Source organism: Arxiozyma heterogenica (assembly GCF_036370985.1).
Source record: "Arxiozyma heterogenica strain weizmannii chromosome Unknown scaffold_27, whole genome shotgun sequence".
NCBI classification, from domain to species: Eukaryota; Fungi; Ascomycota; class Saccharomycetes; order Saccharomycetales; family Saccharomycetaceae; genus Arxiozyma; species Arxiozyma heterogenica.
In genome coordinates, this window is record NW_027042680.1 from 316,622 (window position 1) to 341,485 (window position 24,864).

General features: G+C 31.5%; 13 protein-coding genes across 13 annotated transcripts; 8 read left to right on the forward strand and 5 right to left on the reverse strand.

Moving 5' to 3' along the window:
* Window positions 1–506: 506 nt before the first annotated feature.
* On the forward strand, window positions 507–3,494 carry RAP1 (DNA-binding transcription factor RAP1; the record flags this gene model as incomplete). The annotated part of the gene is made up of 1 exon (XM_064859794.1): window positions 507–3,494. One exon carries the CDS (start codon window positions 507–509, stop codon window positions 3,492–3,494), a length of 2,988 nt encoding a protein of 995 aa, XP_064713167.1.
* Window positions 3,495–4,176: 682 nt separating this feature from the next.
* PEX17 (Pex17p) lies at window positions 4,177–4,803 on the forward strand (the record flags this gene model as incomplete). Its single annotated transcript, XM_064859795.1, has 1 exon — window positions 4,177–4,803. The coding sequence occupies one exon, from the start codon at window positions 4,177–4,179 to the stop codon at window positions 4,801–4,803; it is 627 nt and encodes a 208-aa protein (XP_064713168.1).
* A 223-nt stretch (window positions 4,804–5,026) lies between these two features.
* On the reverse strand, window positions 5,027–5,773 carry RRG9 (mitochondrial ribosome assembly protein RRG9; the record flags this gene model as incomplete). Its single annotated transcript, XM_064859796.1, has 1 exon — window positions 5,027–5,773. The coding sequence occupies one exon, from the start codon at window positions 5,771–5,773 to the stop codon at window positions 5,027–5,029; it is 747 nt and encodes a 248-aa protein (XP_064713169.1).
* Window positions 5,774–6,335: 562 nt separating this feature from the next.
* On the forward strand, window positions 6,336–8,852 carry VID27 (Vid27p; the record flags this gene model as incomplete). Its single annotated transcript, XM_064859797.1, has 1 exon — window positions 6,336–8,852. One exon carries the CDS (start codon window positions 6,336–6,338, stop codon window positions 8,850–8,852), a length of 2,517 nt encoding a protein of 838 aa, XP_064713170.1.
* Window positions 8,853–8,917: 65 nt separating this feature from the next.
* Window positions 8,918–9,208, reverse strand: MRX7 (Mrx7p; the record flags this gene model as incomplete). Its single annotated transcript, XM_064859798.1, has 1 exon — window positions 8,918–9,208. One exon carries the CDS (start codon window positions 9,206–9,208, stop codon window positions 8,918–8,920), a length of 291 nt encoding a protein of 96 aa, XP_064713171.1.
* Window positions 9,209–9,688: 480 nt separating this feature from the next.
* On the forward strand, window positions 9,689–9,799 carry OST4 (olichyl-diphosphooligosaccharide--protein glycotransferase OST4; the record flags this gene model as incomplete). The annotated part of the gene is made up of 1 exon (XM_064859799.1): window positions 9,689–9,799. The coding sequence occupies one exon, from the start codon at window positions 9,689–9,691 to the stop codon at window positions 9,797–9,799; it is 111 nt and encodes a 36-aa protein (XP_064713172.1).
* Window positions 9,800–11,032: 1,233 nt separating this feature from the next.
* On the forward strand, window positions 11,033–12,874 carry SSB2 (Hsp70 family ATPase SSB2; the record flags this gene model as incomplete). The annotated part of the gene is made up of 1 exon (XM_064859800.1): window positions 11,033–12,874. The coding sequence occupies one exon, from the start codon at window positions 11,033–11,035 to the stop codon at window positions 12,872–12,874; it is 1,842 nt and encodes a 613-aa protein (XP_064713173.1).
* A 1,418-nt stretch (window positions 12,875–14,292) lies between these two features.
* PWA37_003270 (uncharacterized protein) lies at window positions 14,293–14,817 on the forward strand (the record flags this gene model as incomplete). Its single annotated transcript, XM_064859801.1, has 1 exon — window positions 14,293–14,817. One exon carries the CDS (start codon window positions 14,293–14,295, stop codon window positions 14,815–14,817), a length of 525 nt encoding a protein of 174 aa, XP_064713174.1.
* A 619-nt stretch (window positions 14,818–15,436) lies between these two features.
* Window positions 15,437–16,792, forward strand: RIO2 (protein kinase RIO2; the record flags this gene model as incomplete). The annotated part of the gene is made up of 1 exon (XM_064859802.1): window positions 15,437–16,792. One exon carries the CDS (start codon window positions 15,437–15,439, stop codon window positions 16,790–16,792), a length of 1,356 nt encoding a protein of 451 aa, XP_064713175.1.
* Window positions 16,793–17,013: 221 nt separating this feature from the next.
* Window positions 17,014–18,444, reverse strand: RTT106 (Rtt106p; the record flags this gene model as incomplete). The annotated part of the gene is made up of 1 exon (XM_064859803.1): window positions 17,014–18,444. One exon carries the CDS (start codon window positions 18,442–18,444, stop codon window positions 17,014–17,016), a length of 1,431 nt encoding a protein of 476 aa, XP_064713176.1.
* A 972-nt stretch (window positions 18,445–19,416) lies between these two features.
* Window positions 19,417–20,307, forward strand: SPS19 (2,4-dienoyl-CoA reductase (NADPH); the record flags this gene model as incomplete). Its single annotated transcript, XM_064859804.1, has 1 exon — window positions 19,417–20,307. The coding sequence occupies one exon, from the start codon at window positions 19,417–19,419 to the stop codon at window positions 20,305–20,307; it is 891 nt and encodes a 296-aa protein (XP_064713177.1).
* Window positions 20,308–20,508: 201 nt separating this feature from the next.
* PSY2 (Psy2p) lies at window positions 20,509–23,112 on the reverse strand (the record flags this gene model as incomplete). Its single annotated transcript, XM_064859805.1, has 1 exon — window positions 20,509–23,112. The coding sequence occupies one exon, from the start codon at window positions 23,110–23,112 to the stop codon at window positions 20,509–20,511; it is 2,604 nt and encodes an 867-aa protein (XP_064713178.1).
* Window positions 23,113–23,852: 740 nt separating this feature from the next.
* NNR1 (NADHX epimerase) lies at window positions 23,853–24,590 on the reverse strand (the record flags this gene model as incomplete). The annotated part of the gene is made up of 1 exon (XM_064859806.1): window positions 23,853–24,590. One exon carries the CDS (start codon window positions 24,588–24,590, stop codon window positions 23,853–23,855), a length of 738 nt encoding a protein of 245 aa, XP_064713179.1.
* Window positions 24,591–24,864: the final 274 nt, after the last annotated feature.

Below are 24,864 nucleotides of genomic sequence, written 5' to 3' on the forward strand. Positions count from 1 at the left end.
TTTTTTTTCTCGTTTTTATTTTCATTTGTCTTTCTTGTTTCTGTTTCTTTATCTTTCATCTTTTTCACCTCTTCGCCAAACTTTTCATATAAATTAACTTTTTGATAACACCTTTACACCTTTTACATCTTTACCTCCATCCAACTTTCAAAGGGTACACCGACACTAATTATTCATTTACTGTCACCTACTACTAGCAAATATAGTCTTGTCCATATCAGAGTGCTAAGTGAAGAAGCATTGAATTCAATTGTGAAATAACTGCACTAAGGAAAAATAACAAAAGAAAAATACATACAAACAAAATTTATCCAGTCACGACTTAGATCCGAGTAACAATATACCTTTCTTTCTTTCTTTTTTTCTCATTTTCAAACTACTTTAATTAATAATAGTATTTATATTTTACATATTATTTATATTCTTAAAACAACAACAACAACAATAATAATAATAATAATAAATAAATAAAAAAGAAAAAGAAGAAAAAGAAAAAAAAATTTTAAATGTCTGCACCAGAGGAATTTGATACTGCTAAAGAAACATTTGATTCAGTTGAGCATTTTGTTGATGCTTTAGATGCCAATATGCTTCATAATAAGGATAATGAAGATAATAATAGTAGTATAAATAGTAATAATAACAACAATACTAATGCTACAAATTCTATCGCTACCACTTCCGCAGATAAAGCTTCCACAAATAATACTTCTAACAACAACAACAGTAATAATAATGATAATGATAAAACGGCAGATAATACTAATAATACCACAGATTCTACCAATAGCTTAGATAATGAAACCAATGATCAGAATAATAATATTAACACCGAAGAAAAGATATCCAATAGTAACGATAATAGTGTTGCTACCACTAATCCTGTTGATTCTCAGACCGCATCAACCACAAATTCTTCCTCAAATGAAGCTATAACCGTTTCCAATATTCCAAATACTACAACTGACACCACTACTTCTATTAATAACACAACTTTCGCTAGTATTCCTACCGACAATACAAAAGATACCAGTAATTCAGGTAGCGTCGATTCGAATAAAACCAATACTATGGAAACTAAAAATTCAGGTAAGAAATTTTGGGAAGGTAAGAGATTCTATATTAATGATGCACAGGACGCTCATGACAATATGAATGACGCCAAATTATTGGTTAGATTAATCTCAGATAACGGTGGTGAAGTGCTAAGTAAATTACCAGACGTAAATGATCCTACAATTTCAACTCTAGATAAGAACCTTTTGGTAGTATCTCCATATAACGACACTAATTTAGTTACTGTTAGCCCAACGTATATTAAAGCATGTGTCCAAAGTAATACTCTTTTAAATTATCAAAATTATTTGGTCCCATTCGATAAAAACAGAATTTCGAATAATGAAAAAAAGGGAGAGGATGAGCAGAATGATAAAGCCAATGATGATGATAATGCTGAGGGCCAATCTGATGGATCATTTGATACTAATGTGGCTGCAAACAATATTTTATCTAACGATAATCTGAGTACAGCTGTCGCTGTTGCCAATGCTACCATTACTGCCACTACTGTCACCCCCCTTCATCCTACTACTACTGTTACAACTGGAACTGACGCTCCCATGACAGATTCCACAAATACAGATTCTACACCATCCAATAATGAAAATAAAACGAATCCATATGACAAAGATAATACATCATCGACTAACAATTTCAAACAAAATGAAACTTCTATTAAAGTGGATGTTGAATCAGAATTATCCATGGTTGATACAAGTGATAGTAATGGAAATTCTTTAAAACATACACCATTACCACCAAATTTTTCATCACATAAGAATGTTTTTAGTGAAGACGAAGACCAGTTCATTCTTGATGTTGTTAGAAAGAATCCAACAAGAAGATCCACTCATACTTTATTTGAAGAAATTTCTAGATTCATGCCCAACCACACCGGAAACTCAATTCGCCATAGATATAGAGGTTATCTATCGAAAAGATTGGATTTTGTTTATCAAGTAGACAAAAATGGAAAATTAGTTCGCGACGAACGTGGGAATTTGATCAAGACAGACGTTTTACCACCTTCTTTAAAGAGAAAATTTACAGCAGATGAAGATTATGGTTTGGCCATTGCCATCAAAAAACAATTCTACCGTGACGCTTTCCAAGTAGACCCAGAATCTGGTTCATCTTTGATATCACATCAAGAAACTGCTGTAGATATTGCTAAAAGGAATATGACCATGGATCCACATCATGTTCCCGGCAATGAACCATCCTTTAAAGATTTTAGAGTCTATGGTCGCCGTGGTCCAGTAGCTAGAGAATTTTTTAAAACATATGCAGAATTGGTTCCAACACATACCGAGAGTGCATGGAGAGATCGTTTTAGAAAGTTTTTACTTGTGTTTGGGATTGACGCTTATATTGATTATTACGAGGAATGCAAAACTATTGGTAAAGAACCTGAACCATTGAAAAACATGACAGTAAGAAAAAAGAAGAGAGGTGACCTCACCCCTGGTAATTATAACTCTTCCTTAAAAAGAGCAGTTTCTGCTTCTGAAGCTGTTTTTGACCCAATGAATTCAAAAAGAAGACATTATATGGAATCTACTGAACCTGAATTAATCAAATCTGATCAAAATACAGGTAATATTAGTGCTACTACAGTTGCTGGTACAAATAATGGGAACAGTAGTATGGTCAACACTGGTGTATCTCTTGAGAACAAAAATATCAATTCTACAAATCATCATGGAGGAAAAATGACATCTAATGAACCACATGTAACCTTAGAACAAACTCCATTTGAGGTAACACCTCGTCATAAATCAGATAGTGCAAGTTCAATAGCTGAAAATAATAAAATCAAACCAACTCATAGAAAAACTACTGAAGATTATGATAATGAATTATTAGATGAAGAAACCAGAAACTTTATTTCTAGTTTAAAAGATGATTTGAATAAAATCAATAATAACCTGCCATTTGAATACCCACCAGATATTGCAGAAGCCATTAGGACTGATTATGCAATGGAAGAAATGAAGTATGATACCATTGATCCTGACACAATTCAGTGGCCACCAAAGATTGCATCAATGGATCTTTTCTTACCAAAATTCTTCCAATTGGAAAGCACCCGCGAATTTATGAAAAGAGTTAACGATGTAATATCAAGAGATTATGAGCCTTCACAAGCTGAAATGTTGGTTCAAAATTTGGCTGATGAATGCGGTATTAGAAGAAATTTCTGTACTGCCATGTTAACGTCATTGAGTGGTGACCTGATGGTGATCCCAAGATATTTCCTAAACATGTTCCAGACAGATACTAATCCACCATCCAATGTCCCTGGTATCTGGACAGCTTCTGATGATGCAATGTTAAGAAAAGGCGGTCCTCGTGAATTAAAGGAATTAGAAAAGAAACACGGTAGTGGTCGTATCGAAATGAGAAAAAGATTTATAGAGACTGCCTTAATTTAGTTGAACCAAATTCAACTATCATAAGGAAATGTAAACATAAAAAAAGTAGCATGCTAATGCAGTTAAGTATCTTCCAAAATATGTAATACTACATCCTTTTACACGCATTCTTCCTCCTCCCCGCTTTTACTATAATTACAATTTTATATATAGATCAGTAAAGTTTTATAATAAATTTCTTAAAAGACGTATAAAATATGTCAAACATCCAACGACAAGCAAAGGTAGTTTATAATCGCATATATATAATTGTCCTATACTCACCAACTCTAATTCTTACCCATTACAAAATCAGATATATACAAAAGAATACAGAATAAAGAGAGTGTCTCAGACACCTCTGCACAATATCTAGGTATATTGATAAATCAGAATTAACACCAGTTGGCTGTCAATACACACTTCAATCACACTCTCTATTTTTATGCACTATTCGAAAATCATTGTATAGCTTTCTTTTATGTAAGAATTTGATTGCAATAAAAACAAATACTGCTGATTTTTCAAATAATTTTTTTTATATATTCAATTACAAAGAGATAATTGGGTTATCAGACTGAACAAGAATTAAGACTAATGACAAAGAAAAACCGTCATCTTTGTTCAACACTCTTATCTATTCAAATTATTAACACCATCGTAATCTTATATTCACAATAATAATCGAAATAGAAAAATCAAAATGGATATAATAACATGGCCTGAAGAATCCCAAATTAAACCAAGGGATATTTCTAATCTTAAGAACGATCCCATATACAAATATATTAAATCCCTATGTTATAAAACTGGTGTAATTTCCTCTATATTATATTTGTTAACTCTTGGTGCTATACGGCCTGCTTTGCAAAGACACTATGAACAAAGACAAGAATTTATTTTGGCTGTATTATTGAGACTTCGGAGAACATTAACCATCTTAATGTCCCGTATTAAGGACAAAAATGTTGCACAATTCAAATTCAATAAAGACAAAACTAAAATGGATAGAATGATTCAAACTGATTTGCCTTCCTATGATGTTTGGACGTCACATGATACAATATATGGACAACGAACAGAAGAAGAAGATGAAAAATCTTTCATTAATCATAAGTTGAGACGAATTAATTATTGCATGAATCAACATGCTATTATCATGAGACATTTAGATACCACAGAATGGTTTACATTTCAATTAAAATTGCTAACAGACCAAGTTGAAGCTTCTAGAGAGAAAACTATAAAGGATGTATGTTCTAAAAGTGAGAACGTTACACAGTCAATTCGTGAGATTAAAGGCTGGTTCGTTAATGGAAGAATATCTTAATATATTAACAAAAAAGTATATTATTATATATCTATCTATCTATCTTATTTATAAAATAATATTACAAATGATCTAAATTTGCAGTAACATGTATTTACAAAGAGTCTTATTACCAATACAATTATAAATTGATATTAAAAGGAATATGTAATGTTAATATCAAAACAAAAATGAAAATAAAACAAAAAAAGGCAAAATGAAGCATGACAATATATGCTTGTTTTCAAACTTTATTTTTATGTAGCAAATAAAATTTATTCTTCGACTGAGTATATTTTTTATTCCCTTGAGGATTTTTCTCCTTGTTATCATTCTTTGTATAATAATCATGAATAGTACCATTAGGATTATATTTTAAAGTAATTACCGGTTGGGTATTTATATTATTAGTAAAATGGGACGTTTTATTTTGGTGTGTATACCGATACATCTGTTTGATTCTTTCTCCACGTCGACTCCAACGAGATTCAATCCTAGCCAAATCCTCTTCCTTTGGAGTCCATTTGGCCTTTAATATACGCCTTACAGCCTCTGGAGAGATCTTGAAACGTGAAGCCAAATCAGATGCAGTCATAGTTGGGAACTGCTGCTTTAACAGTCGAACACTTTCCATCTCCTGTCTAGATAATCTCTTTGGAGGGTTCCAATGAGCACCTTGGAATTTTTTTTTCAATGCATCTTTTTGTATTTGCCAGTCCAACTTATTTTGAGAAACTTGTAAATCAATCAATAAATCATTTTTATTTGAAAGACTAGAAGCATCAATGAATTTTAATGCTTTCTTAACATTATAATTTCCAATAATGGTCTTTTGGGCTTGTTCCTTTGTGTCTAGTACTGTTGTTGAAGGAAATTTAGTTGAAGCTTTATTAATGGTATTTTTGATTGAATCTAAACCTTTCTGTTTGTTACAGATAATATTAGTTCTATGAAATCGTCTCACAAATTCCCGTATTAATTTTTTGCTCATAGATACTTTAGGCCTTTTATAATGACCATAGAATCATTAATTAACAATATCTTTGCCTGTTTTTATTTATATTATTCACCAGTAATGATGACGTGTATCTCTGTATTTTTCTCTTTATATATACGAACTTATTTACTAAACACAATATACAGTAGTAAAAAAAATATTATCATTAGTCTTTCCAGCACCCAATGTTTTGTAGTATTTGACTTTCAATTATGTAAACGTTGCTGCTTAACTTTTATCGATTTTTCAATTTCAGGGATTCGTCATCTTCTCGATTTCCGCTATTTTAATTATTTAAAAGTCTTGGCTGCTGAACAAAAAGTGTACAACCATCACAACACTTAATATATACTTGCAAGGTAAGATAACAAAGGTATCTTTTACTGTATTTTCAGTTATTTATGTTAGGCTAGGGAAGTGAAAAGATTAACTACAATATTTTGAATATCTTTTAAACTTAATATCTATTTTTAATTATATATTACCTTTTAATTATATTCTTATTTAGTATTTGAATAAGGATCTATAGTCATAAATAACTAGGAAAAAACATACTATGAACATTATCAAAAAACTAATGGATTCAGGCAACAGACATGAAATATGTGTGATTGCATCTGGTGAATTTGATTTATTACGCTCCAAACAATCACCCAAAGCTACTTCTGAATGTATTTACAATGACAGCCTGTTATCTATTAGAACTAATGGTCAATATTCATATAATCTAGTGGTCAAGAAGGTTATTGATTTAACAGATAATGATGAAGGAGATGTTGAAGGTGATGGATACTATTCAGATGATGCTACAAGCGTTCTGTCTGTTCAATCTAAGATCGGTGGTAAGAAGGATGATGAGTGGTGTTTCTCTGTTGGACCACATTTGGATTTTAAAAGAACATGGTCTAACATTGGTGCAAATATATTTACTTGGAACAATGTTTTAGGTGATGAAAATGATGAAAGGGTTCAATTTGTAATTTCTAATGATGTTCCAACCAGTGATGTAGATCAATTCTTACAAGTACTTTACCGTTGTTATTATTCTGTAGTAAATAAGAAACCTATTAATTCAGCCACAGAGACAGATATTAAGGATATTGAACTTTTATTTAATACTATTTTACCAAATGAACATACAGACAAAAATACTACAAAATGTTCATCAGATCTTCTGGACAAATTAAACAAATTATCTGTTGTAAATGACAGTAAAAGTAGAGAAGATAAAGAATTTGATCACAATTCTGATTTTAATTCCGATTCAGATAATAGTGTTAAGATAGATGTGAACGAAAAATATGAAGACGCAAGCGATGTTATTATTAATGAAAATAGTTGTTCAAAACAGTCAAACTCTACAATGAAAGGCAAAGAAATCTGTTCATATTTAGGTGGCTTATATCTCTTTGACCCTGTTCAAGAAACATTTGTTTTACAGGATCATCCAACTGAAATGTCATTACTAGAGATCAGCAAATTTAATTTTTGGCTATCGATAACTGGACAAGAGACTAAATTGGGTAATTTTGTTGCACAAGATTTAAATCCAACATTTGATGAAGATAAGACTGGTTTCATATTCAATTACGCAATGGGAAACATTACACTTTCATTCATGTTCAAATTTGACTCCATTAACGATTACAAATATTTTAAACTTAAGTGGTCAAGTTGCTTGTGGATGACCATCAATAAAGTTGAGTGGGAAGATATCTCTGATAAAGAAAAACAATATATAATTAACCCAACAATGACGTTGATCAAGGATTTAGATGAAATTCTTGGGTTTGGTGATAGCAATGATAATAGACGTGAAGAAGAAATTAAACTTGAAGAAGAAGAAGAAAAAGACAGTGAAACTGACGAAGAAAATGAAAGAAATGGAACATCTGTATTGATTTCTTCTGAACAGTTTGATGAAAATCCAACTACAATTAAACCATCCTCCTCTTCTAGCAACAGATCATTGACAGTCTCTGCTAGACATAATCGTTCTTATGTTGTACGTGGTAATAAAATTGGAGTCTTCAAAACAGGAAGTGGGAGCGTTGAAGAAGAGGATGATGATGATGATGGGTTAGAATTTGTATCTGTAATAAAAAATGTGACAAATAAAAATGGAAAAGACTTCAGCCCTGAAAATCCAATGATGTATATGGAAGATAGATCATTAATTCTTGGTGACAACGATAATCTTAATAAATTATATAGATTGGATATTGAGACTGGTAAAATAGTAGAAGAATGGAGTGCAGGGGAAAATACTATTGTTCAATACGGTCCCACGAAAAAATATGATCAATTAACATTGGAACCCACAATAGTCGGTGTTTCCAATAACATGATCTTTAAGATGGATCCACGTATCCCTAATGACAATAAAATTGTCCAAGATCAATCGAAGGCATATGTTACAAAATATAATTTCAGTTCTATTGGGACTACTGCTGATGGATATGTGGCTGTTGGGTCTGAGAAAGGTGATATTAAATTGTATGATCGTCTTGGTATAAAAGCAAAGAGTGCGATTCCATCACTTGGTGAGCCAATAAAATATATTACCACAAGTGCAGATGGTAAATGGCTATTGGCTACATGTGAGACTGCTTTATTACTGATTGACTTAACAATAAAGACAGGTAAAAATGCAGGGAAGATTGGGTTTTTAAATTCGTTTCCAGCTACTGAAAATGTTAGAACATACATATTGAGAGTGAGCCCTGAGCATGCAAGTTATATGATAACATATACAAAGAAACCAATTAAATATACACGTGCATATTTCAATATTGGAGTGGGTCAAAAGGAAAAGAATATTATTACATCTACGGGTCCATTTGCCATCACTTGGTCCCTGAACAAGATCATTCAACAGGGTAACGGTAATAATGTATATTATATCAAAAGATATGATAGTGACATTATTGATGATAATTTCAAATTTGGAAGTCGTAAACGTGTTATTGTGGCATTAAAGGACGATATTTCACTATCAAAATTAAAATCATTCAAGTTACCCAATAAAGATGTATTAATGCCTAAGAATAATATTAGAGAATTTTATGAATAGTGTCTGTACAATTATACACAGTTATATATACGTATATATGTTATACAAGTTTGAATATATTATAATTAATCTTTAAAATGTTTGTGTATCTGCCTCTTGAAACCCAGGGTGGCCCTCCATTCATCATAAAACAACAATCTAAATGCTTTAAACTTTTGCAAATTAGTTGGTTGAAAAGTGGTAGTGAAATTTATATTATTGTATTTTTGATTGTTATGAGTATAATTTGGGTCTCTTAACATATGATCTATTCCATTTATTCTATCATGAATAACTCTTACAAATCGATAGAATCCTTTACTATTGAGCAATTTATAGTACAACCATTCTTCAATACTCCTTGGTGACTTTCGCATAACCTAAAACCTTTTTAATAAGTAGCCTGTTAAATATATGTGTGCATGGATATGTACAACTTACAATGTAGCCCCCCTCCCCATCAACCCCATTGCACCTTTAATGAACATATTTATTGCTTATTGTCAACTCAAACCATCGACGAAATACACAGGTCTATGAAACTCAAATTAAGTTAAATGAAAAACAGAAAAAAAAAAAGGAAAAAATTAAAAATTATCAGAGACAAAAAAAAACATTATAAGCCAAGAAAAAAAGAGGGAGTAAATGGAAGTGAAAGGCTAACTTATCAAGTTTAAGTATTATTACACAATTTGTTTATTGATCCTCGTGTTCGGTTAAGAGACAGAGATACTTGTGAATCACACATACACATACTCATAGATTACAAAGATTGAGTAGTAGTGCACTGCTAGTGTTTTGGGTGTCCATATTTATATATACAGGTATCATTTAAAAGGGAAAAGGACGAGCAAATAATGATCACGGATACGGAATTAAATTCTATAGTTATAATATCTGGGTTAACTATGATGACTTTAATTGTTATCTATCATGCAATTAGTTCAACTTTTGAACAGAAACATTAAAAATACAAGCTGCAAAAATAAATATATGACTCTTATGAAATGCCATGTGGTAGTTCCTGACACTTATTGTTTTTCTTTTTCTTTTTTACGGTATTTTATATAGTGTTTCAAACAAATATGGAAGTTGGAAGAGGACGTGCTTGATATTAAAGTTTATTTAAGGTATGTAGTGTGTGTATTCAATTTTAATACAATATAAAATTGTTGTCATATTGCGAAGTAGCATATTATACATACATACATATACAATATTTGTGTCATAGCTTTCGTACCACTTTAAGAATAAGTGGAAATAGCAATTCTGTAAGCATGATAAGCCAAGATAAATACTATAAAACTATTACAAGATCATGAGTTGTATTCAATCTTTTAAAGAAGAAACTGTCAACTTAAGAAATCATATATATATATATATATGTATGTATATATACGGACTATTATTATCATCATCATTATAAATGGGCCCTTAGACTATTGTCTACTTCATCCTAAAAAGAATTCTACCATCAACCCTAATGAAGTCCCCGCAAAAAACTCTGTCTCACTGATGTAAACCCTAATAGAAACAGAAGTGTGAAAAATCAAGACCTAATGACATTTATTTTGTTTTATTTTACTGTGGGAGGCCCCAACGTAAAAAGTGATAAAACACCGCCGCTTGTTCACTTTTCTGGATGTCCAAAATAGGAAACCACGCAAAAAATTTTTGTAGAAAAAAAAAAAAAAGAAACTTTCCCAATTAATGAAAAATAAAAAAATTTTTTCTTTTTCTATTCTCTTTTCTTTTTTTATTTTTTTGCGATGACTTTTAATAACAAATAAACAAAAAAATTTTTTTTTTCTATTTTTTTTTTTCTTTAACTGTACAAGACATTTATCAGTGATTATATAACAACGACCAAATTACTACTAGTACCAACCATCCAAACATTTCTTTTGGACTACTCTCCTCTTTCTTTTTCTACTTCCACCACGGTTTTTTTTTGTTGGGCTTGTTCAAATTCCGTATCTCAATTTTTGATAGTGGAAAAAATTTTTTTTTCTTCCCTCTCTGTACCTACTCATTTATCCACTTCAACTTCTTTTCTCTTTCTTTCTCTCTCTTTCTTCTCTTTTTACCTTCCTTAAAGAGCTTTACTTAATCATTAAAAGCACTCCTCCTCTCTTGTTCGCTTGTCCCTTTCGTCTTTATCTTCACAGAAACCCGTCTACAGATAACCAATCACAACAACAATGGCTGAAGGTGTTTTCCAAGGTGCTATCGGTATCGATTTAGGTACTACTTACTCTTGTGTTGCTACTTACGAATCTTCCGTTGAAATTATTGCCAACGAACAAGGTAACAGAGTTACTCCATCCTTCGTTGCTTTCACCCCAGAAGAAAGATTAATTGGTGATGCTGCTAAGAACCAAGCTGCTTTAAACCCAAAGAACACTGTCTTCGATGCTAAGAGATTAATTGGTAGAAGATTCGACGATGAATCCGTTCAAAGTGACATGAAGACTTGGCCATTCAAAGTCATTAACGTTGATGATGCTCCAGTCATTGAAGTTGAATACTTAGGTGAAACTAAGACTTTCTCTCCACAAGAAATTTCTTCTATGGTTTTAACCAAGATGAAGGAAATTGCTGAAGCCAAGATTGGTAAGAAGGTTGAAAAGGCTGTTATTACTGTTCCAGCCTACTTCAACGATGCTCAAAGACAAGCTACCAAGGATGCTGGTGCCATCGCTGGTTTAAACGTTTTAAGAATCATTAACGAACCAACTGCTGCTGCTATTGCTTACGGTTTAGGTGCCGGTAAGTCTGACAAAGAAAGACACGTCTTAATCTTCGATTTAGGTGGTGGTACTTTCGATGTTTCTTTATTACACATTGCTGGTGGTGTTTACACTGTCAAGTCCACCTCTGGTAACACCCACTTAGGTGGTCAAGATTTCGATACCAACTTATTAGAACACTTCAAGGCTGAATTCAAGAAGAAGACCGGTTTAGATATCTCTAACGATGCTAGAGCTTTAAGAAGATTAAGAACTGCTGCTGAAAGAGCCAAGAGAACTTTATCTTCTGTCACTCAAACCACCGTTGAAGTTGACTCCTTATTTGAAGGTGAAGATTTTGAATCCTCTTTGACTAGAGCTAGATTTGAAGACTTAAATGCTGCTTTATTCAAGTCCACTCTTGAACCAGTTGAACAAGTCTTAAAGGATGCCAAGATTGCTAAGAACCAAATTGACGAAGTTGTCTTAGTCGGTGGTTCTACCAGAATTCCAAAGGTTCAAAAATTATTGTCTGACTTCTTCGACGGTAAGCAATTAGAAAAGTCTATTAACCCAGATGAAGCTGTTGCTTACGGTGCCGCTGTTCAAGGTGCCATCTTGACTGGTCAATCCACTTCTGATGAAACCAAGGACTTATTATTATTAGATGTTGCTCCATTATCCTTAGGTGTCGGTATGCAAGGTGACATCTTCGGTATTGTCGTTCCAAGAAACACTACTGTTCCAACTATCAAGAGAAGAACCTTCACCACTGTTGCTGACAACCAAACCACCGTTACTTTCCCAGTCTACCAAGGTGAACGTGTTAACTGTAAAGAAAACACTTTATTAGGTGAATTCGACTTAAAGGGTATTCCAATGATGCCAGCTGGTGAACCAGTATTAGAAGCTATCTTCGAAGTCGATGCTAACGGTATCTTAAAGGTCACTGCTGTCGAAAAGTCTACTGGTAAGTCCGCTAACATTACTATTTCCAATGCTGTTGGTAGATTATCTACTGAAGAAATTGAAAAGATGGTTAATCAAGCTGAAGAATTCAAGGCTGCTGACGAAGCTTTTGCTAAGAAGCACGAAGCCAGACAAAGATTAGAATCCTACGTTGCTTCCATCGAACAAAACGTCACTGACCCAGTCTTATCTTCCAAGATGAAGAGAGGTGCCAAGGCTAAGATCGAAGCTGCTTTAGCTGATGCTATGGCTGCTTTATCTATTGAAGATGCCTCCGCTGACGACTTGAGAAAGGCTGAAGTTGGTTTGAAGAGAGTTGTCACCAGAGCTATGTCTACTCGTTAAAAGAAGGATATGGAAAAAGAAAACAAAGGAACTTATTGAAATTTTAAAGACATGAACTTCTGTTTTTAGGTGCTTTATTTTTTTTGTGTCTTATTATTTTAGTAGTTTCTATCTTTTTTGTTTTTTTCCACCTTTTTTTTATTTTCTTCCCATATACTTTTCTTATTTTTGTGTTTCTTACCTCTTATATGATATGATATATATATATATAATTATAAATCAAATATATATAAATAAGTAAATAGAGTAGTGCTTAGCTTTGTATGTATCCTAGAAAAATAATAAAAATTGAGCAATCTATAAAAGAAAAAAGTGAAAACGAGGCAGGATAAATTGAGAGCAACCAAGATGTTTTACAGAATGAATAAATTGAATATCCAGCTGGATAGTGTTAAGGCCTGACTATATGCTTCTTCAATTAAAGTTTTGGGACAAGATTATGATAAATGTATTGATCAGTGCTTACTATCACTTAGTATCAAGGAAAATAGATGTATAGATGTTTGTAGTTAGAGAATGAGATGTAGAAGATTTACTTGTGATGTAAATTAATTGATAGTACAAGTAAAAGAATAAAATGTATTGAATCATCTTTCATCACTTTATTATTATCTTGTTTGTTTTTTTATTATTTTTTTTTTTTTTTTTTCAGATACGATAAATGTCACAATAAAAACGTAAGAGGCTTAGTCTATATCCAAGAGGAATGAATCATTACGAGTGCAGCGGAGACCTTTCATTAGATTAATGTGCTAAAAACAGCTGTGTTTCATTCTTTAGCCGTTCCTAGAGCTTTGTGTGTAATTCCTCTCGCCACTTTTGCAACTTCTTCCACATGTTATTCATTATTACTCAAGTGTTTCAAGTCCTCAAACATGTGGAAATAGACTTTTTAGGCTAAGAAAAAACATAAAAGACTCAAAAGAGAAAAAAAAAAAGATAATGACAAGAAAGAGGAAGAAATAAAGAAAGAGACCATCAAGCCATCAGCTGCCACGATTGGGTTACGTGATGTAAAGATGAATGAGGGGGAAGGGGAGTGACAGGGAAAGTGGCAAGGAGAGGAGGAGAAAGACATGAAGGAGAATGTGTGGCGTATAATATTGAAAAATAGAAAAAGGTGAAAGATGAAAGGTGAAAGAAGACAGAAGTAGAAAGCTGCACCAGACTGTTATTATAGTATTTAACACTTTACAGTGTAACTAAGATTTATGCGTAATATTTGCTTCTTTTATTTTTTTGCGTATATAAAAGTGGGTTAACTAACTCACTTCACACTTGAATTATATATATATATATTTATTTCTTGTCAAGAGATTCTTCTTCAGATCTTGTATCCCTGACGTTACTTTCTTATCACTTATATTAAATGTCTACAAAGACAAAAGAAACCTGATAGAAAGTATTGAACAAAAAATATGTCTGCAAAAGATTTCTATAACGAAGCTAGTCAAGATCCGCAGACTCGAAAAACATATAATTATAATGGAAACCATGTTTATCCATCTACACAATATCAAACAGCGAATTCTAATGTTAATGCTAATGGTAATGAAAGCCAAGACAGGGGACTACTAAGTACCGTAGTCGGTGGTGCCGGTGGCTACTATGCAGCATCAAAATTATCAGATAACCACTCGAAATTATCCGGCATATTAGGCGCAGTAGGTGGTGCATTGCTAGCTAATAAATTATCTGACAAGTTTGAACACAAACATAGCCATAATCATCAGGGAGGCCCACCAAATGGTGGGTTCAATAACGGATTGCATAATCACCACCATGGCAATCATGGTGGACCACCACCACCACCACAAAATAATAATGGGTTTCCATTTAGAGGCAATGGTGAACCACCTTTTAATCATGATAATCCTAATGGACATTTTGTGTTCAATCAAGGTTCACCACCACCACCACAAGGTCCAGATTCAAGATGGTAATTATTTTCACAAATTATATATTCATAGCCTCCGTTATCTTCCTCTCTTCTTCAAACTATATACATTCTTATGAGTAAATAACATATACATACAAATAAATTCAGATTTATGTCTTTTGTATTGTTTTTTTTTTGCTACAGTGTATCATATACACCCATTTATATGCACGTATGTATACATTCACTTTATTTTTAGCGTCAAGAGGTAAATGGAAAGAACCACACCATATAATAGTGTATGTCTTCTTGTTCAACATGGTTAACACTCCACAATATCAGCATTTAATATTGGGATGTATTCAACTTTATTGGCTAATTGTTGTTTTTTTTTATTGTGCCATACTGAGAGGAGAAGATGTATGGATGTATAATTAAAAATTTTTTTATTTTTGTTTTATTTTGCGATGACCTTTGATTTATTTCAACTAAGAACTATAGAGGAACTCAGTATCTGGTGAGCATTGTATTTCATTTAATCTAGTTAATTATATTGTAGACAGAAAAGTGCTACCTGCTTTAACCACTATAAGTTTTGTTAAGAACAGGGACTATACTAATCTGTATCTTCATACTAATATAAACGCACACATAAATAATTTACATAGTATCAATTCTTCACTATGAAATTGGATACTTCTCACATGAGATATTTGACTGCTGAAGATTTCCAAGTTCTTCATGCAGTAGAAAGAGGTTCCACTAACCATGAAGTGGTCCCAACTACTTTAATACATCAGTTATCTGGTTTAAGATCCATTTCTGGAACAAATAGATGCATTTCAGATCTAGCTAAATTGAAACTGATCTCCAAATTAAGAAATGCTTCATATGACGGTTATAGGTTGACTTATAGTGGTATTGACTATTTAGCATTAAAGACAATGTTGGATAGAGATACCGTTTATTCTATTGGTGGACCCATGGGTGTTGGTAAAGAATCTGATATATATAAAGTCTCCGATAAAGAAGGTGTACCAAAAGTTATGAAGATTCATAGGTTAGGTAGAACGTCTTTCCACACAGTTAGAAATAAGAGAGATTACATTAAGAAAAATGCAAAGAATGGTGTTAACTGGATGTTTCTATCTAAGCTGGCTGCAGCTAAAGAATACCAATTTATGTCTTTATTATATGCTAAGGGGTTTAATGTGCCTGAACCATTCGATAATTCTAGACATATTATCATTATGGAATTGATTGATGGTTTCACTATGACTAGATTAAAATATCATAAATCCAAATTTAACATACCTAAATTATATTCTGATTTGATGAATTTCATTGTGAAATTAGGTAAGAGTGGTTTGATTCATTGTGATTTTAATGAATTTAATATAATGATTAAAAAAACAGCAGCAACTAGCGATGATGATGATAGTAACAATAAAGTTATCAACTCGAATGATTGTGGATTTATTGTTATAGATTTCCCACAATGTATATCTATTGATCATCCGGATGCAGAATTCTATTTTAAAAGAGATGTGGATTGTATTCGTCGTTTCTTTAAGAAGAAATTAAAGTATGTACCTGTTGTAGATTCTACGATGTTGGATGAGGATGGATTTGGTGATGGTTATAAATACCCGTACCCTGTTTTTCATAGGGATATTAAAAGAGAAGACAATGTAGATGAATTATTACAGGCATCTGGTTATTCAAAGAAAAAATCCAATGATAGAGATCTAGAGATTGCAGTTCAAACTATGAGGAACCATTCAGACTATGAAAGTGATGATTTAGATGAAAACAGTGACGTTGATAACAGCGAAGAGGAAAATTTAGATGAATATTACTATGATTCTGAGGAAGAGAATGATGAGGATGACTTTCAAGGTGATAAAGATAGTCTTGAAGAAGAAAATGAAAAGATTATTGAGGCTTTAACAACAGGTGTTGGGAAATTGAAGATGGACAAGTTAGGTAATTATATATTAGTAGGAGATGATGATGAAGAGGAAGTAAAAAATAATTAATCAGATAAATCTATAAATATAGAGTATTCATTTTATCATTAATATCCTATACACACATACGTACATACATATATATATATATAGAATATTGCATAAGAAAAAGCAGACATTTATAAATATACTTTTTTCTACTTATCATATAATGAGAAAGAAAAAAAAATCTCTTCATTGACTGTCACAATGAAAGTTCAACAAAAATATTATATAGAGTTATGTAATCATTAATCATATTCTACACCAGATCCCTCAATATCGTCATCGTCATCATCATCATCATCAATTTCTATTGGAATATCCTTTAATGAAGTGGAAAGATCCATGTTTATACTATGTTGCTGGTTATTTATTATTGAATGTGATACTTCTTCAAGATCATTTTCTTCCTCTTCTTCTTCTTTATCAAATTCTTTAACTTCCTCAATTTCACTTCCATCAGACAAATCACTCTCTGCTTCAAAATTTGCATCTAGCGCTTCATCATCTTCTGAGTCCAAATGAACGTCATTTAAATTAAACGTATTAGATTGTTCGAATTGTTTAGAAGCTGCCTCTAATATACTTTGATGGCCATTTGTATTGTTTGGATCAAGACTGTCTTCATTATTTTTAGAATTATTAATACTGTTGTTGTTATGGCTTCCCATGTTATTATTATTATTACTAATTTTGGATTTTGTTTTAGCTTTTAACTCCTCACTCATTGATCTATCTACAACTTGCTTTCTTTTAACATATTCATCGATTCTTGTGTATTCATTTTGGTCAATCATAGAGAATTCAAAGGTTTGTCCCTTCTTTGTGATCAAAGTCATGTTGAAAGTCAACCTGGTGATAGAGGAATAGGTGATAGATTCGATATCGTTTGAATCAAATAAGAGGATTGGTTTTTTAAACCCGAAAAGGATATTATCTGGCAAAAAGTATAGTGTTCCTTCCTTTGTACCACGGTGACAATTAATTGAAAAAGAACTGTGCATAGGATCTCCATTAGAGGAGAAAGGGTTGGATATCCTGAAACCGGTCAAGATCGCTTGTTTTCTAATATAATCTATACAGGAGGCAAAATCGGTGACTGAGGTTTCCAAGATTCCGAGTTTATGGAATTGGTTCAGTATCAGATCATTGGCTAAGTTAATTAGTATTGGTTCATTGTACGAGTTTGAATGAGCATATTTGATGAAAAGGTAGGTTAAGTTTGGTTTCTCTGATACGGGTAAGAACACAGCCATTTGGATATTGGATCTCAAATCATGTATACTTAATTCAATTTTTGAATCTCTCTCTAGTGATAATATTGGAGCTTTATCAATGGAAGATAGATGTAAAAAAAAATTCAATTTTTTTCTTAATGGAGATAAAACAGACACATCTTTTAATTGGAATATAATATCATCTTGAGATATCATATTTTGAACAGTCAGATTGTCAGGATAACCAGCAGGACTATTTCTACTACTCTCATCATTATTATTACTAGTATTATAACTACTATTATTCAATTTTCTTCTTTTAGAATCATTTGTTGATTGATTATTTTGATTTATGGCAAATTCATATAATTCTTTAAATGTGTCTAAAGTGTTAGGCAAGATTGAGGTAACTTTTTTGATCTTTTTTTGTAAATCTACAGGTAAATCATCCAAAAATGACATAGTAGCATAGGAATAAAATATTATTATCTCTTCCTTTTGCGTTTTTTTTCTTTAAAAAATATATATGAAGGATAACTTCTCGATTATATAACTATGGAAATATATAATAATTCTGGACGATAGCATATGAGAATAAGAACAATGAGGAAAGAAAAGTTATTAGTAATGAAAGATAACCTATCTTGTAGCAGATCAATATATTCAAATTACGACAAAGCAGTTTATCAAAAAAAAAAGAAAAAGAAAAGAAGAAAAGCTAAGACCTAATTACACAACATCCGTACATCTAACTAGAGTAGCAGACGCTACCACTTTCTTATCTGCTGTCTACTGTCGTAAATCCCCGAGAGACAATAGACTATTGTTGTCTTTTCCTTTTTTCCTTCTTCCCCGCTCTTCCTTTAACTGTTTATTTTTTTTAAGGGAGAGGCTGTTGGGCATCGCAGCAACAAAAAAAACGCAGGAGAAAAGGTTTCCTTTTTTTGTTTTTTGTCTCTATATTATATTATTTTATTTTAAAGGTTGTTGGAGATGTGTAAATGAACAACTGAACAAATGAACACACAGATGGTTGAGTGGTCGACTAGAAACTATACATACACAAAATACAAGTAAGGGTCCTGTGGCTGTGAAGCTATCGTGTATGTGTGTGCATATATTTCTTTTACGGAGGTTAATGGAATAGTGATGGTAGCATGATGGTTTGCTAAGTGACTTGCTGGCTGGTCATATGTACAGATAACTCTTCGACATTATATATATATATCCCTGCATATATGGATGTTTATGTGTGTATGTATTTTTTTATTTACTGTAAATTATCTTCTTGAATTTTTATTTCTCTTTCTCTCTCTCTATATACATATATATACAAATATATAAGCAAGTATTGAAATATTAAGAGATATTTTCAATAATACAAAAGTAGAAAACAACAGATAATATAGAATAGTAATAATAACAATATTTATTATGGTGACTACTCTAACTAAAAACTATATCGAAGAATGTTCTTGGAAACCTGATTTATTTAAGGACAAAGTCTGTCTCATCACTGGCGGTTCTGGTACAATTTGTAGAGTTCAAGTAGAGGCTTTGGCTTTATTGGGTTGTAATGTTGTTATAGTAAGTAGAGATATCGAAAATGCGGAGTTGGTGGAAAATGAAGTTAACAATTTAACAAGTAGAAAAGACTCTTGTTTTGCTATAAAAAATGTCGATGTTAGAGATTATTTCCAGATGGAAAACTGTATCAAAATTACTATTGAAAAATTCGGTAAACTTGATTTTTTGATTGCTGGAGCAGCTGGAAATTTCGTCTGCGATTTTGCTAATTTAAGTGCCAATGCATTCAAATCTGTCATAAGTATCGATCTCCTAGGCTCCTTTAATATCACAAAAGCTGCTTTACCACATTTAATTAAAAGCAAAGGTGCCATTCTCTTTATATCCTCCACTTTCCACAAATACGGTGTTCCATTCCAAGGCCCCGTAGGTGCAGCAAAATCAGGTATCGATGCGTTGTCAAACAATTTAGCCGTCGAATTGGGTCCCTTTGGTGTTCGATCAAATTGTATTCAACCCGGTGCTATCAAAGACACTGAAGGTTTTAAAAGATTATCTAACCCAAAATATGTAGATGATATGATCAAAAAGATCCCTCTGCAAAGATTAGGTACCAAAAAAGATATTGCAGAAGCAACCATTTTCTTGTTGTCACCTGCTGGAAACTATATTAACGGTGAAACTATTACTGTGGACGGTGGCATGTGGCATACTGGGACTCTATTTGCGAATAGTGATATGTACCCAGAACAAATTTACAAAGGGATGGAGAAATTTTTAAGCCTGTCAAAGTTATAAATTTTGTTTCTTTATCTCCAGCAATGGTAGCTTATTCTAATATTTATGCTTCTTGATATTGTTTCTTTCTTTTTCATTCATTATAATATTATACTTTATCCTCTTCAAATATATTTACATATATACTAACTAGAACACAATATGCAAAGAAATATATATGTATATTGATTTTTTAAAATTTTCTTTTTTTCTTTATTTTCTTTATACTTGTGAAAATAATCTTTTCCCATTTTGATTCAACCCAAGAACCATATCAACTTGATTCATTTCAAGATCTTGTGGTTCCTCTCCATATGATTCATTGTCAGTAGTATTACTCCTTTTCTTAATGCTTTCATTTGGTATAGTTGCAACATTACGTTGAGACAATAATGCTTTAATAAATGGCAGATAGTCAATCTCATTCAAAATATCTTTAAATCTTCCAACCAGATAGTTACTCAGTATATTGAAATTAGACCGTGCTTCATTATTCACATCACAATTTTTAGCTATAATCTTAAATAGATCTTGAATACACGAATTAGCTAAATTATCTTTATCAAGATTCTCTTTCAATAAATCAAAAATTGGATCAAATAAATTGTTCGTTATCATGAAACGATTATAATATTTATCATTTAACGATATTATATTCTTTATCGTTCGTACCGCAGTCAATCTTAGTTGTAGAATATGGGTTGACTTGATAAGTTTGCTTATATTAGTAAGAATTCCATTCTCTAAAATGAATTTCCTTGAAATAATACGATTATGTTCCGTAGCAATAAATGATAAAAGTTTAACTATATGTATCAACAAATAATCATCACATTCTTGTTTATTATTATTGTTATCATTGTCATTATTGTCATTATGATCAGTATTTGCGGTGTTTGTATCCATAATCAATGGAGAAAATAACTTTAGAGCTATTTGATCATAAAAATTTTTAAAATAACGTTTTAACTGAATATTATTATTGTCACTGTTTCCTAAATCTTTGTTTAAATCACTATTAGAATTAAACCAGTTATTTTGATCTGTATCACCATTATCATTAGTATATTCTTCATGTTCCATCAATGAACTGAAATTGAAATTGCTCAACATACCATCTGAGTCATATTCACCTTCTGTATTCCCATTTAGATATCCATCTGGATGTAACAAAGTATTAAATGCCTGAACGACTTGTTCACGAAGTCCAGGTGATTTATCTGTTAATAATATAGTAGCCAAGATAGACAAAAGTTTCATATCCTCTGTTTGTTTCTCCAAAGTATCATTATTTCCCTTCCTAGTCGCGTAGTAGTAGTAAGTTTGGTCAACAGAAGAAATATCATTATTACTAGATTTTTCATGTTGAACATTTTGAATCAACAATATGTCATGTTCTATTATTGTTATAATCATATCGGTGGCCATTATTCTAATACTACTATCAGTTTCTGTATTAAACGCATATTGCAGTACATTAAAGAAATCTTTTTCAATTAAAAATTTATAAAATTTTGTTTTATCACTTAATTCTAAATTTTTTGACATCTGAATACATTGATGTAACAGTTTTATTCCATTACGTCTTTTTTCTTTCATTTCATTATCATCATCACTAGCCATAGTTGAATTCAAAATATTCGTTGCAGAACTACCTTCAATTTCATATAAATTGATAATCTTGCATAGAAATGGATCTGTTTGCAAAAAATTTATAATACATGTCTCAAAATCAATAATGATATCTAATATTAAATTAATATTATTATCATCAAAAAATCTCACTAACACCACATCTTTCAAAAATTGTAGTCTAAAGCATTTTTTTATGATCTCCTTCAACTCATTATTTTCAACAGGAAGAACTTCCTTAAAGATTGGTCCCCTTTTCTTCAAATAATCTCTATGATTAGCTTTCATAGTGGAAAATTCTGTATCATATTCCAATATCCCAATAATACCAATAATATGGTTGTCTTCTACTAATGATTCAATGATTTCTCTGTTATTGTATAAAATTAATGTTTTTATTATACTGCTCAGTAACAATAAATCTTTCAACAAGTTTTCCTTTTCAGCCTTATGAAAAATATTTATTAGAAGATCCACGTAATTTGATTTAAAAATAAATTCAATTGTTTCATTTTTCAAATATTCATAACTAATATTTTCATTTAATATCTTAAGAGAATCCATTAAAGTTGCTGTGTCTTGGTTTGAATCAATTGAAGGTAATGATACAGGCCCTGCAATAATTTCATGTGCCGAACCCATTCCAGAATCGCTTGATCTCACTGCCACTAAAGAAATACTTCTTTTCAAATTACGTTGAACTTGAACAAGAAAATTACAAATCGCATCACATCCAGCACTTTCCTCAAAGCTTAATGCAATATCTTCACCTTTGATATCTTTCCAAACAATAAGAGTTTCTTCTTGCTTTTGATATTCAACATTTCCTTCCAATCTAGATTCCAACAGAATTTGGTCTGGTATATCTTCATTAGTTACTATCAAATAAGCTTCATAGACTACTTGATCCAGTGGAGCTATATCAGAAGATTTATCATTAGATGGCTTTTCAGAAATAGAGTTTATTATTTGTTTAATTTTACCAGTACAGAACCCAGTACCAGTATCTTTCCATTCATTGTCTTCTAATATATATACTTTAACTCTTTTAGGATCTGTATCATTAATTTTCAAGGCATTTGGGAGTTCAGCTGGCTTATTATCATTTGATTCCTTATTTTGTCTTAATTTAAGATCATCTGTAGTAGATGTATTATTATTATCCTGAGTAGCACTACTATCGAGAGTAATCATTATATTGTTATTTATATGTTTAGTTGTTGCGTTTTTTGGTGATATTTACTAAATATTATATTCAAAAGTTGTAACTAATGAAAATCAAAATAAAAAATAAGCTTAAAGCAAAAAAAATAATTTTACTGTTTTTAGTAAATCTTGATAATTATATAGAGTAATTAATAAATCTGTGTTGGTATTATTGAAATATTTTTTTGTTATTGCTCTTGTTAGTTTCAAATTTTTCATAGACCGCTTTAATATAAAGATAAAGAACCAATGAAGTTCAAAATAATTGATGGTGTTGGTAAATTTAAAGTAGTTAGTTTAAAGATATCTAAAATGCACACATTGAACTAAGTCATGTATTGATTTGGGTATGTCTACTCTCTTTGACATTCAACTAATTAATGACAAATAAAAAAGAAAAGAAAAAAATATCCTAGAAATATTTTTCTTTTTCTTTTTGTTTTCGCGTTTTTTGTTTTTTATTTTTTTCTTTTTTCTTTTTTCTTTTTTGTTTTTTATTTCTCCTTGTATTTTTTTTTGTGTAAGTTTTAAAAACCCTAACAAGAATCTGACATAAAAAAGTAAAACCAACTGATTCTTGAAATGTCCTAAGAATAGAATCAGTAACCCTAATGCAAACTTAGAAATTCTGCAGACAGATTGCAGCATAAATATTGTAATATATTATTTATTCAATCTACATTATAAAAACTATATGAATTTACATTTATTCTTATTAGTGTTACTAATTAAAATTTCAATATTTGATCAGTTCCCTTATACTCATATGGTTCAAACCCATATTTTTCAGCGAAATGTCTAGGTATAAAACGACCACCTACATAATGTGTGGTTCTCTTTGGATTTATGCATTGACTACATGGTTTTGGAACAGTTAAGGATACGAGAACACTTGGCACATAAGAAGGTTCATTCTCTATTGGTCCATTATCTACATCCCATCCTGTTGGGATATCAACCGCAACAACTGGAATTTTATCTTCCAATTTATTCAGTTCTTCGACAATTGTACCGAATGGTTCTCTGATAGGTGGTTTGAATGAGAATCCAAATATTGCGTCAACAATACACGCAATTTTTCCTGGTTCCAAATATTCTGTCCATTTGTTCTGCTGTTCCTCTGAAAGGATTGGAACCTGGAAAAATTCTAATTGGTTAACTAATTGACTATAAAACTCTGTTCTTTTACTTCTAACAGGATAATATACAATTGGATTATAACCAAACAATTTTAAATGTCTTGCACATACTAACCCATCACCACCATTATTTCCTGGCCCCACAATAATAAACACACCATTCTTATTCCTGTTTTGATTTAATGGATACTCCCGTTGAATTGCTTGAGCTACACTGAAACCGGCCAATTCCATTAACTGTTGTAGAGTGAATCCTACTTGAGGACCCATCAATTCCTTATCAATTTCACTTGCAGCTTTAGATGAAACTAGTTTTAATATAGACATAGTATTCTTTTGAACGGTTTTTTTTTTCTTTGATTAGATTCCCAAAGACTAAAAGGTTAATTGAAGATGGACACAAAAGCGACAACAATAGCAGAAGATAAACCATAACTTTCTCTTTTCACTTAGTGTAAAGGAAGAAATCGTCTATTTATCTTGTTTGATTCTTTAGATATTTAGTCAATCTCTTGGTTAGGATCCTGTCATCGCAATTCTTTGTTCTCCCTCTTTCTCCTGACCTCCCTACTTTTTTTTCCGTTGTTGGAAATACCTTCAT